General features: G+C 39.0%; 1 protein-coding gene across 1 annotated transcript; it reads left to right on the top strand.

The window, feature by feature from the left end:
• The first annotated feature begins 44 nt into the window (after positions 1 to 44).
• GCLM (glutamate-cysteine ligase modifier subunit) lies at positions 45 to 12942 on the top strand. Its single transcript, XM_054212148.1, has 7 exons — positions 45 to 314; positions 3075 to 3140; positions 4798 to 4882; positions 5641 to 5697; positions 7139 to 7341; positions 8563 to 8677; positions 10742 to 12942. Exons 1-7 carry the CDS (start codon positions 195 to 197, stop codon positions 10909 to 10911), a joined length of 816 nt encoding a protein of 271 aa, XP_054068123.1. The 5' UTR covers positions 45 to 194; the 3' UTR covers positions 10912 to 12942.
• Positions 12943 to 12945: the final 3 nt, after the last annotated feature.

Genomic DNA, 12945 nt, shown 5'->3' on the forward strand with positions numbered 1-12945 from the left:
CGGCGCGCAGGCGCGGCCGAGCGGCTCCTGCCCGCGCCGGGCCCGCCCCGCCGCCCATTGTCCTCGCTCCATGTGACCGGGAACGGTTACAAACCGTTCCTCCCGCCCCTGCCGCCGTTGTTCGTGCTGAGTCACGGCGCTGCCCGGTGCCGCGGGGAGCCCGGCGGCCGCCGCCGTAGCGCCAGCCCTTCCCCATGGGGACGGACGGCGCCCGCGCCCTGCTGGAGCGGGCGGGCACCCTCACCCTGCAGACCGGCAACCTCCTCAACTGGGGCTGCCTGCGCAAGAAGTGCCCGGCCACCCCCGGCGAGGAGGTGAGCGGGGCGGGACCCGGGGCTCCCCCTCGGGGCGCCGCGGTGGGCCGCGGCCGGTGCGGCGGCGGGTGGCCATCCCGGGCGGTGCGGGGCGTCCGAGCGACCGAGGCGTTATCCGGAGCAGGGCTCGGTTTTGTGGCGCTGGGCAGGGCCGCCTGGTGTCCCTCATGCAGGGGAAGAGGTCTTAATTAATTGCCTTAACGGCCTAGGGCCGACCGGGCCGCGGGAGCGCCTGAGGGAGCGCGGCGGAAGGGCAGCGGGCTGGCGGTGTGGCGAGTCCGAGGGGTCCAAGGGCCAGCCAGGACAAGCCTCAGTAGCAACAGTTCCCCCCCGCCACCACTACCGTGCCCCCGGAAGCGCTTTGCTGTCTTTGAGTTTCTCTGAAGAAACCAGACCGTGTTTCTGCTGTCGGGGAATTAGGAATTAAAATGCTTGCCAGTTCAAGTGCTGTCTCTGGTGGCAAAGGAGGCCCTTGGTACTGCCTTAGCAAGAGGAACACATGAAAAGGCGTGAGCTTGCGTTGCAAACGGTGAACACTCTCTTTTCTAACCTGAAATCAATTTTAATAATTTCTTGGTGGTGACAGGTCTCAGGAAAATTAGTCATTGCTGCTTTATTGAAGTACAGCTGTCATTCTTTATTAAAAAAATTGAAAGAACTGTTTAATCACCACTTAAAAACTATTACCTCTAGCAGTATGTGTCAACACTTATAATAACTCTGATAAAATGGCTGGAGATCCTGTGGCCATGAACTTCAGAACCTCACTGTATTTGCTGTCTCGTCATGACACAGTAATCTGAAAATGGCCATTTAATCATCATAAGAACTATGGGTTTGGCTGGTTATTGCTCTGTAGTAGCACTGTTAGTAACCTAGAAGTTGGTTGATTGCATATTAACCATGCACAAATGGTAAGAAAGGCGACTGGGAGGATGATGTAATGAGAAGGAAGAATTCATCATACTTTTATTTAGTTGTCACGTGGTAATAACTTTTTTTATTTGGACTGGTTGCTTATTACAACATTCTGTGATCGGTGTAAAATAGTGCTAGATTCTGTAGCAAAGACAGAGTAATATGGTAATGGGCACCCTTGCATAAATAGTTTCTGGAGGGTTATTAAATAAAGAGTGGCTAGTGTGCATAACTAATCATCTAAGATATTTAAATTCATTTGTTTACAGGGAAATCTGCATTTAAACATAAGGCTGTCTGCTTTCCAGAGTTGCTGTAATTCCAAAAGCAAATAGTTGGCATTACTTATCAGAAATAAATCGACTTTTCGCTCTTCTATTTGGTGTAGTTAGTGTTTGTATAGTTCTCAGTGGCAGAATATAAGCTAAAATTTTGCAAACTATGAACACTAATGTTAGGAGTTAGGGAACGTATGGGATGTTAGGGAATGACCAGCTGTATTTGGAAAAGCTGGTCAAAGCAGTCAAATACACTGCACTTCTCACATGTGTTGAGTGCAGGGGAATGGTGGACTTTGGAGACAGAGGCTTGTGCATACTAACTTCAGTAGAAATATAAAGTGTGACAGCTGCAGAGTAGCAATATATAGAATATACATATTTAGTGCTGTCTCACTTTCCCTTGGAAAGGAAAAGATAACATTATAAGTTGCATCAAAGTAGACTAAAGAGTTCCAGCATTGTGGGTAACTATTTAGTGTGCAGGAGTCAATTCTTATCTTTTTAACTCAGTTATCTTTTTCATGCCATTTTAAATGACTGGGAAAGAGTGTATAGAACTTGTGCTCACAAAGTATTACTACTGTATTACGTCTTAAACTTTGTGATATCCAGTTTCACTGTGGGGGTGGCTTCTAGTTTGTCCATAGCATTATGAGCTCTCTTAATGTTAGGTGTCACAGGAAATTGCCATTTAATGGTACAAAAAGTAGGTATCCACATAGTTATAAAATATATTGCTAAAAGTGAAGTAAAGCAGCAGCTCATGGAAGTGCTCCATACCTGTGGCAGATAGCAGTCTTGACAGTGCGTTTACTTAGCCTGCAGGATAACAACCCCCAAGACGTATCAGAGGGAAGGTAGAGTGTTGGTACAGCTAAAGCACTGGTGCAATCTGCAGTTAATTAGCTGATTCAGACTTAGTAGTTATGCCTTACTAACTTCAAGAAAATCCATGATCAGAATCCTAGTTAAGTTTATTTTGCATGGGTGGATGCAGGAAAAATGCAAGTGTGAGGTAGGATCTGAAGGTTCCCCCTTCAGTAACGAACGACTTAAAAGCATTAGTGGCTTGGCACAGTGGTATAGGTAGGCAGTAAATGAAAAGGGTCAGATGCATCTTGGAAAGATAAGTAATTAATATAACGAGTATTTAGTGGTTGATTGCAATGTCTCATTTCTAACAATGTCACGGCATGTATGCTATTATCTGACTGCATTGTAACTTTAGAATCTCTACGCAAAAAAACCGCACAGCACCCCACACCCTAGTTCTTGTTGCTTAGCATTGTTCTTTCCTTTAAAGATGGCATTGGTCTGAGAAATAATTGAAGTACAGTACTTGTATTACTGCTAAAACTCTTTGTGAAAGAGGAGAGGAAAATATTTAAGTAAACTAGTTTGGACAAGTTTCAGATGGAAGCTATGAAGGAAGAATCTTCTGTGGTTGAAGGAATGATTTCATGAGTTCACGTGCTCAGTCTGTCCTACACACCTATGAATCACTATATTTCTGCACAGCTGTAACATACCTACACTTCAATATGAAAAAAATATTTTGTAGGTGCGGGACTGCATTCAGAAAACGCTGACTGAATGGAGCTCAAAGATTGGACAAGACCTAAATCAGGTAGGAGAGGTGTTATGCATGGTATCCACGTTACATGTGAAAACAGAGAAATATGTAGTTGGTTGCACCTTTTAAAATATAAATGAGTGTATTAAATTCCTGTAAAATTATCTGCAGCTCCAGATATCTTAAAAGAGTACTTCTGTTGCACACTTTTTTTTTCTAATATTTAGTAAATTTGGAGAAGTTATGAAATACCAAAGTAAAGAATCCTGTTGATGGCAAACAAGGTAATTCTTAGCAAAATAAAAGTCCTGGTCTGTAAGATTTCAAGGTAGTTGTTGGGCAATCACAAAAAAAAATAATCTGTGTACCTTAGAAGTTTGCTAGTGTGCTTGTAAAAACTCAATGGAGAGTTATCTAAACTATGGAGATGACGAACTAGATAGCTGAAGATCATCCTGTTTGGAGGGGAACTCTGAAGTATAGCCTTGGTTGTCTTAGAAATATTTCTGAAGATGCAGAAGTGGCAATTTTTCCCTTAAGGGCTGAAGACTTCCACATAATTCTTAAAATCACAGTCATGGGCATCTGATGTCAAGATCTTGGTGTATTTGCATACTTCTCTTTCACTATTGCTTCTGAAATTCAGCAAAGCAGTAACTGGTTTCCACTAAAAGGAGTATTTGCTCTGTGAAATATTAGCATGTTTCTTTTAAAAGAAACAAACAAACAAAAACCCTAAATAACTCTCCGGACTGTTTCTTTGGGTTTTGTTACCAGTTCTTGTGTAATGGTGGCATCAACTGCACATTGCTGCATTCCGCGCTGGAGTGTGGTGAGGCAGTTATTTCTGAATGATCTGTGGAACATCTAATGATTGTTCAAAAAGACAACAAACATTGGTCTCTAAGATGTACTGATCCATTTAAAGTTAATTATTTATTGTAAGCAAGGTTTTACACTCAGAACATGTTAACTACATAATTCCAAATTCTTTCATGAATTGTAATGTTTTGCAGTAACTGAAAAAAGTTAACTTTTGTTTAAAATGCTGAATGTATGGAATAACTCAAAGACTTGCTTAAGGATTTCTTGGTAGGGCAGCAAAAATTACCAGAGAGTTCTTGGTTGGGGGCGTGGTGGGGAATGTGTGTGTGTATAACACAATTTCATGTGGGTAAAGACTTAAAATAAGTCACCTTGTGAGATGTCAGCCTAGTCTTAAATGAGGTCAGAGGGTGAAATCTCTGAAACTTTGTTAATTTTCAGTTTCAAATTGCAGAGTACTTTTATGCAAAGATGTTCCCTCCTAACACCCAAACCCCCTAATTCTGCTTTTTTTTTTTTTTTTTAGCTGGTCACGAGGCTTTTTTAAAGCAAGGCAGTTTGAATTGGCACAGCAATCTGTTCACATCAGAAAATCAAAACACTACTAAATCTTATTCCAAAAATTCTTAGCCATAATTTGTAATTTTTTTGTATTAGGGGCATATACATATATGGCCTTTTATATACCTTCATTTTCCTGACCTCCCCTCAGAGATCAAGAAGCATTGGGTTACTTTCTTTCTGTCATTGCATTTTCATACAGTTTTTGTTTTGAACTGCTGTAAGACTTTTATTTTCTTTCCCCTTAAATTGCTTAAAAACATTCTTCAGGAACTCACTGTCTCCTCTTGAAGAGTTGTCCCTAAGTCTCATGTACTTACTGCAGGAAATACTGGAGGTTCTGGAATGTACTGTAGCTCAAGCTATAGAAAAAATAAATCCTGAAGAAAGGGATGAGTTGAAAGTTTCAGGTAAGAACGTAGTCAAAAATCCAGTGGCATAAAAAGGTTTCATGTGCAGTCATTAGTAGGATCTTCGTATATGTATGTTTTTCCACTGTGTTTTGTAATTGCAAAGTCAAATGACATTGGTGCACACTGTCGTACTTTGGGTAATCTAGAAGTTGGCTAAGACAGATTTGAATTCATACTCCAGGCTTTAAAGCAGCTCACCACTTTTCTAGTTTAACTTATATCCCCTCAAGACATTTTAAGTGTATTTTGTGAATCTTTGACTTTTCTGAAACAAAATATTAGAGATGATAATGCAATTAAGAAATAGCATTGGAAGCACATTTATTTGCATAATTTTTCCAGGTTGAATATGATGAACTTGAAGGAGGCAGTCCAAACTAACAGTAGTACATTTTGAGTCTCAGTAAGTTGTGAAGAGGTCTGTTTGTACTATTATGTTTGGGGTTTTTATGCAGGTCGTTACGGTTATTGCTTAGTTTCTTGATGCATAAGTCCTAGCTTTTCAGCTTATTAGATCATCTAACCGGATGATTCTGAGACTGCACAACAACTTTGGAATTTAAGAGAACAGTGTCTTTATTGGGCAGTCACCTTTCAGAAAGTTGTGGTTTTTTCCAATTTTCAAGTAATTAGTGTATGTTCTAAGAATCCTTTACCCAAGAACTCATAAGTAGTGTATATAGCAAAAGTAAATAGCGGTATACTTAATAATAGCTGGCTTGTCTAGTTATTGATTCCAGTTTCTTTGAAAATAGCGAAACTTTTCATCGTTGGATCAAACTCTTCATCAATCAGAGATGCAGTTGACCTGGGTAAGTGTGAAACTTAAACTTCCGGTAGGGTTTCTTTTTTACTTTAGTATTTAGAAATAAAATTAGAACCTTTTCCATTTAAGTGGTGTATTTAGTGACTGTCACAAATATTTAGTGACTGTCACAAATCACTGTTTTCCTGTTAAGAGAGATTTAGGTAATCGAGTCTATTTACACGTTAGTTCAGTCAGTAAACTTATTAAACGTGTATTGCTGTAACCTTGGGTCCACAAACTTAAGTCTGATTCCTTGCTCCAAGCAGAAGCAAGTTTTTATTCTTTCACACAAAACTTGTTAAAAAGTGAATAGCGTGTGATGTTTTAGTAACTGTGATACAATCGTTCTTACCGGTTGTTGTTAATTGCTAGTTGTTTTTAACATTATGAGCTGTGCTACTAACTGTGCAGTATTTCAGAGATTATTTAGGAAATAAAACAATGCTGCAAGCAGCTGATGAAATATTAAGTTTTATTGAAAATACAAGACTATGGCTGTACTGGTACATAAAGTTTTGTTAGCCTAACGTAGCAGTAATCATAAGCAGCACTAAACTTTACCACTTCAGAAGATAGTTGGGCATAAGGGGTTACCAAAGAACATAGGATCAGACATCATTCTTTTCTATTGATGCCCCAGTTAATAGCCTCTTTATTGTATGTTGTACTACCATTTGTTAAAAATACATTGATAGAATCCTCCTCCATAAGAAAATAATTTACTTAGCTACTTTGTTTTATTCTTTTTGCTGTGCAGAAGAGGCCTCATGCTTGCATCATTCCTGAAGCTCAGTGATACTCCAAGACTTGCCACTGCTCTCTGGCAGTTAAAATCTCCATATTCAGTGTGCTTTCAGTCTAATTCCTCACACATACCAAATCATGGAATGGTTCAGGTTGGAAGGGACCTTAAAGATCATCTCATTCCAACCCCCCTGCCATGGGCAGGGACACCTCCCACTAGACCAGGCTGCTCAAAGCCCAATCCAGCCTGGCCTTGGATACTTCCAGGGATGGGACCTCCTAGTCCATGCTTGAGTGATACTTCAGAGTGAGAGTTACAAATTTTGGAAGAAATTGAGAGTAAAGGAATCAAGAAGTGTGTGTCACCACTGTCTTCAGAGACAAAAAATATAGTTTTCACATTGAAAAAGGAGAAAAAAGCTCCACACTTTGTGTGTGGGCTGGGAGTGATGATTTGTTGTTTGTGTTTTTTTTCCACAAGACCTACAATTGAAACTTGGTGTTCAGCTGTATATTTGATTCTTTGCTAAAAACATTGTGTCACTATCCTTGACTGCTGATAGCTCAGAGTTTCAAGTGGTGAATGGGAAGCTAGGAGAGTGAAGCAGGAGGTGTGGGGTTTTTTCGGAATTTGAGGAGTCATGCTGCTTATGTTTGTATCTCATAAAAGGCTTTGCAGTGTCTGTGTCTTTTTTCCTCAGCATGTTCTGCCCTCGGAGTTGCCCAGTTAGACTCAGTCATTATTGCTCCGCCTCCCATTGAAGATGGAACTAGCCTCTCCTTGGAGTATTTGCAACCTTATTGGCAAGAACTTGAAAATCTAGTTCAAAACAAAAAGATCGTTGCCATAGGTACCTCTGACCTAGATAAAACACTGTTAGAGGAGCTGTATCTGTGGGCACAGGTGAGAACAAACTTCCTACTTGTAGCATTTCTAGGGCAGAGAAACCGTTGTTTTGTTGGCTGCCACGTTGTTCTAAACAGGTTTATATACAAAATATTAATTAGCCGTGTTATTTTCAGCATCTTATGGATGGTCACAATGTTGTTTAAGGTGGAGGAGGCTCAAAGTGTGACTGTCACTTGTTCAGTGTTCTTACGTACAGACCAGCAAAGGCTGGAAACCACAGGTCTGTTCAGTAGCAGGTTCTTTGAAGTACTGAAGGTTTGAGTTTGGAATGCTTTTATATTTAGGAAGGAGTGTAAACAGTAGTTTTTCTTAAACCTTCAGATTTATTTTAGTGAATCTGAAAACAGCTGTTTTCACTTTAAATGGTGTTATGAATGGAGGGATTTCCCCTTGGAAAAATGCTCTCTGAATGCTAAGCTTAAATGTAAAGAGGAAGGCAGGCTATGAATGAAGTGGCACAATACTTTGTTGTCCAGTGTGACGAATTGCCTCGTAACATTTGAGTGATGGAGGTCTGTACTAGTATGTGCCCATGCTCGTGTAAGCTTGTGGATTTACGATTTCCTTATTAGTTCTTTAAATACTTCTCTTATGTAGTATGTCTACGTATGTCATCTGTATAAGAGGTCCTACTGAGAGTCCCGATTTGTGCTCCTTGGCTGTTTTGTGTATACTGAGAGGAGGATAATTGAGGGGATTAATGACTACCTGCATGGTGATCATGAATGCAGTTTGTGATGAGCAGAGAGAGTCAGTGGAAGAGTGCTCCTTTTAACTTAATCTGATTTAGGCACTTACCTGAAGGCAGAGAAGACTGCAAATTATATATCCTTAATAAAAATTTATCTGGATTTATTTTATTTGAAGTCATTTTCAAAGTAATGTCCCTATAATGTTTTTACGGGGGGTGGGGAACCCCAAAGCCCTGCTGCTGTTCAGGGAGCACAGCAGACAGGAAGCCAGAATGGGTTAGTAACTCATTTTGCTATGGCAGCACCTGAAGTTAGATCCTATTCTTGTTTTTGGCTTTGTGCTGATGTAGGAGTTGCCTGTTCAGCATCATGCAGAATTAATTAGCCTTGTTCAGACCTCAAAACAATGGTCAAAGGCAAATTATTCAAAGCAAAATTTCTGTTGCAATAAAGGGCATGGGGGAAACAACTAAAATAAGTACATAAATATTATTTTCTTATAAAAGTATTCTGTTACTTTCAGGTGAAACCAAGTAGTAATCAGGTGAACCTAGCTTCCTGTTGTGTGATGCCACCTGATCTCACAGCATTTGCAAAACAGTTTGACATACAGCTGTTAACTCACAATGACCCAAAAGGTAAGGCTTTGCCAGATAAGTTAACAGAAGACTTCTATATGTATTTATTTAGTACAGAATTGGGAGTAATCTTTCTCCGAAGTTCAGAGTTTGTTACAGTTGAATCCAGAAAAAAGGATTCTAAAAGTTTCTCCGCTGTAAAATATTTCTATTAAATTCTTGCTTTTGCTTCAAGAAAGTGGGGGGAAAAAGGCAGTCTTCCAGCCTTGGACAGTTTCTTGAAATTGTTTTAATCAGAGAAAATGAAGTAAATAGAAGAACTAACTACTGAGGAATTTATATTGCATATGTTCAAAAAATAGCTTATTTCTACAAAACGTAGAATGAAATGAAAGCTGTATTGCTGAAGGCCAGTAAATGACAAATGAAAATCCAGTGGCCCAGAACTTGTCTGTGAGATAGCTTGCATAGAAATGTTGAGTAGAATAGTAATGGAAGAGAAGATAATAACAGTAATGATAAAAGAATATATAAAATGACTGATGCAATACAACTGCTCACCACATGATGAGCCCATCCCGAGCGGCGATTTGTGGATTCCTGCCCCGTCCAGGCCCCATTTATATACTGAGCATGATCTATGCTATGGAATATTCCTTTGGCCAGCTTGTCCTGTCTGTGCTCCCTCTCGGTTTCTATGGGAAGATGAAAAAGTCCTTGACTTAATATGAGCATTACTTAGCAACAGCTAAAGCAATATATGTTATCAACATTACTCTCATACTAAATCCAAACCACAGCAGCTACTAGGAAGAAAATTAACTCTATCCCAGCTGAAACCAGGACAACATGTAAAACTACTACACTTTAAGCAGGATTCTTTCAAAGTAGTGACTTCTTAAAATAAAATTATTGCAAAAAGAGTTGGTGTAAATTCTTTACTTGTTTTCTGCAGTGATTCATTTACTAAATGATTGAAGGACTTGGAGGCTTTCCTTATACTCTAGAGCTCTGAGTTACCAGCTCCCCAGAGTACTCTGGGTTATTCTATTAGTTTCTCTCAAACATCCTCTGATCTTCTTCGCTATAATGATCCCCTAAATATCTTCCTGGAATTGTGAGAAGTCTTAAACAATATTTAGTTTATTCCTTCGCTACATTCTTCCTTATGACCAACTATTTATGATGACCATACTTTTCCTTCCTTTTCCTTTCTTCCTGTTCCCACCCAAAGAAAAAAAAAAAACACTTGAAATGCTATGTATGAAGTGCATGCTTTATAGTACTACTGTTATAACTAATGAATTTCATCAGTGCTTGTATCAGCACTGCTCTGGCAGCATACAAGATGATTTGCTGTTCAATCATACAATTTCCATGTCCTGTGAAGTCCAGCGTGTAACTTGCAATTTAATACATACTGTATATTGAGAGTCGTGAAATGAAGGAGAAGATGATTTGGATAGAAAACAAAGGAAGCAATGGTTCACTTGCGCATTATTTGCTAAGCTTAAATCTTCTCTAATGGTCAGCTGATCTATTGAGACTATCTTTTGGGAACACTCCTCATCAAAGAGATTGTTCCCTTGACTGACTTTCCAGAGGAAGCTAGGAGGATTTGTACTTGCCTTCCTTTTCCGCTTTGTGGCTTTTAAGCCCATTTTTTCTTAATGCTTTCTGGGCTTGTGGTTATTATGAGCCTAGTTATGCGAGATACTATAAATACTGAGCTTCCAGTGACTGCAGAGGTAACTGAGAATGCTCAGTACTTTGCTGATTTCAGGCTTACGTGTTACCCCTGGTTTCTCTAGCTAATATCTCAAATTTAATGTTCATTTCTTCCTGCTAATGGCTCTGCTGATCAAGTCCATTTGATATTGTAAAAATCTCAGTTAATTAGTTTTGTGGGAAATACTCAGTGTTGCAAAAATAGTGTCCTGAAAATTTCTTCTGTAATATACAGCTGCTTTCACCCTACATCCATTCCAGAGGAGTGGATCTGTGGAGTATCTGGCACTGCTTAAGACTTTTGACTGTAGGAAAAGGCTTCTCTTACTAAGTGTTGCTTTTTGCAGCTGTTTACATGACATTATTTAAAGCATGAATATCCCTTTTTAACTTCAGAATTACTTTGTGAAGCAAGTTTCCAAGAAGTTCTTCAGGAAAGCATCCAGAACACGAAAGCACATGAGTGGATTCCTTTATGGCTTCTCCGGTACTCGGTCATTGTTAAAAGCAGAGGAATTATCAAGTCCAAAGGCTATATCATGCAAGCTAAAAGAAATGCCTCTTAAAACACTTTTTTTTTTTAAATGGCTTACTGTTTTAATTTCTTGGGGATGGGGGGAACATTGCTTTTTTTCATAGAGACACTTTTACAGCATTTGTAACAAAGACCAAAAGTTGTAATTATTCAGTGTGATGTCAGCAGGAGTCTGTGGTGTTCTAACACTATTTTTCTTTCTTAACCTATTGACCAGTTCATTTAAAATATGAAATATTTTGGGTTTGTTTGTTTTCAAATGAAATTATCTCTAGAGAAACAGTTTAAAATATTTTGCTTTGTATGACCAGTTCACTGTAAAATTATCATTATATTTTAGCTGCCATTAGGTAGTATAGAGAAACTTATATATTTTTATTTTTTAAAAAAATTAATTTCTCTTAAATAATAGTTACTTATCTGGTAGGTACATGGATTTCAAGCATTCAGGGACTAGTTTTTCTAGAAAATTGTAATCTTTTATGAAAAATTACCCCCAAAAATTAAAATGATATCTCATTACTTGGTATGTATATATAGGCAAGTCAGCTGTTTAATTTGTGTGGATTGGAGAATGAGTTTATTTTTAATATAGTGTAAAAGACCTCTATGATTTAGAAAAAATGCATCTTCCAAATTACTTTCTGACTATTACTTGAATTCCTTCTGGCTTCTTTGTGCCTCAGTATGCTTTGTTTAGTGTTTGCACAAGTGCGATGGCATCTTTACTGTTTGAAATAGAAAATGTATTATTGTGTGAATGTTTAAAATAAGAATTGAAAACAAGCGATTAACAAATCTGTTCATGAAAAGTTGAATTGTGCCTGTTGTCTTCTCTACTGTGGCTTGTTTTTTTGATACTTGTGAACTACACAATCAGAATCGGCCAAGTCAGAACAGACAGTAAGTGTTGAAGCTGTTCTCTACAGGATTGTGTAAAATGGATGGCTTCTTTTGGGGTTGCCTAGGAAACTTTCTTGCTTGAGTGCCAGTCAGAAAGGATGCAAGCAAGGGTTAGCTTCAAGTTAGGTCTATTTCTGTTTGGCAGCAGCTTAGCATGCTGGCTTTTGAATCCTAGAGAGATTGCTGCAGCTAAGGCAAGGCTTCTGGTTTATTGTAGCCTTTCTGTCTAAAAGGCCTTTTCATTTTCATGGCCTTTGAATCAGAATAGATAGCAAATGCTCAACTTGTAGTTCAGCAGGAGCTTGATGCTGAGTATCAAATACTCACTTGCCTCTTGATTTCAGGTAGGAGCAGGACTTCATACTGGTAGTACTCATTAACTTAGTTGTACGTATTTTTGAACTTTGGACTGTAAAGGAATGAATTTTCACCAACATCTTTCAAATTCTGTCACATAGGCAGCTAGTGGGATTAGAATGCCTGTAGGTAGTCGAGAGTGTCAGCTTCCTATAATCCATTCCACTAAGTTAAAAGATGAATTTTTTTTCAAGTTACGTTTTGAGTCCTCAAGCATCTTATCTGTAGGTGGCAAATACTGGGAAATTCTCCTGGACTACTTCAGCTCTTTTGGTAAAAGAGAGGGGAGGAACTGGAACTAGTAACGCATCAATAAAAGCTTGAATTTTTTTCACCTAATCAAAACTTGATCTTTTTTTAGTGTTGGGTCGGCATGTATCGGAGTCTCAAAATTACATGAGTTTCACTTTAAACTTCCCTACCAGTTGTGTGCTGGCTGCTGGTGACTATCTGTAAATGCTGTCTCCGTGTTTGGCTGTTGACATTCTGTATTGTATTGCTCACGTGTCCTCAGTTTTGTAAATTGAAATGCTACAAAACAAGAATTGAGCTAAAACCAGCTAGAGGCTGCTCTAATGGGATAATTATTTATTTCCTTTCTGTAAACTGTTAACAACTTGCCTGCTGTAGCAAAGTACCCTTTAAGACATGATAATCTTATTTTTCTAGAGTCACTGATAGCATAACACTTTATCAGGCTGTCTCATTAATTTGTCTTGCATCGAGGTGGGAGAGATGGGATTTCCTTCCGTGAGAAACTTGAAAGTTTGAATTAAAATTTGAAATTCTTGTGGGCTTTTAATCT

Source organism: Rissa tridactyla, chromosome 8, assembly GCF_028500815.1.
Source record: "Rissa tridactyla isolate bRisTri1 chromosome 8, bRisTri1.patW.cur.20221130, whole genome shotgun sequence".
Lineage (NCBI taxonomy): Eukaryota > Metazoa > Chordata > Aves > Charadriiformes > Laridae > Rissa > Rissa tridactyla.

What these genes read in the sequence shown, in the direction of transcription:
- GCLM (XM_054212148.1), top strand. Translation starts at nt 195, where the DNA reads ATGGGGACGGACGGCGCCCGCGCCCTGCTGGAGCGGGCGGGCACCCTC. An exon ending in TTGGACAAGACCTAAATCAG is followed by an intron (nt 3,141 to 4,797) that starts GTAGGAGAGGTG and finishes TACTTACTGCAG; the next exon opens with GAAATACTGGAGGTTCTGGA. An exon ending in AACTCACAATGACCCAAAAG is followed by an intron (nt 8,678 to 10,741) that starts GTAAGGCTTTGC and finishes TTTTAACTTCAG; the next exon opens with AATTACTTTGTGAAGCAAGT.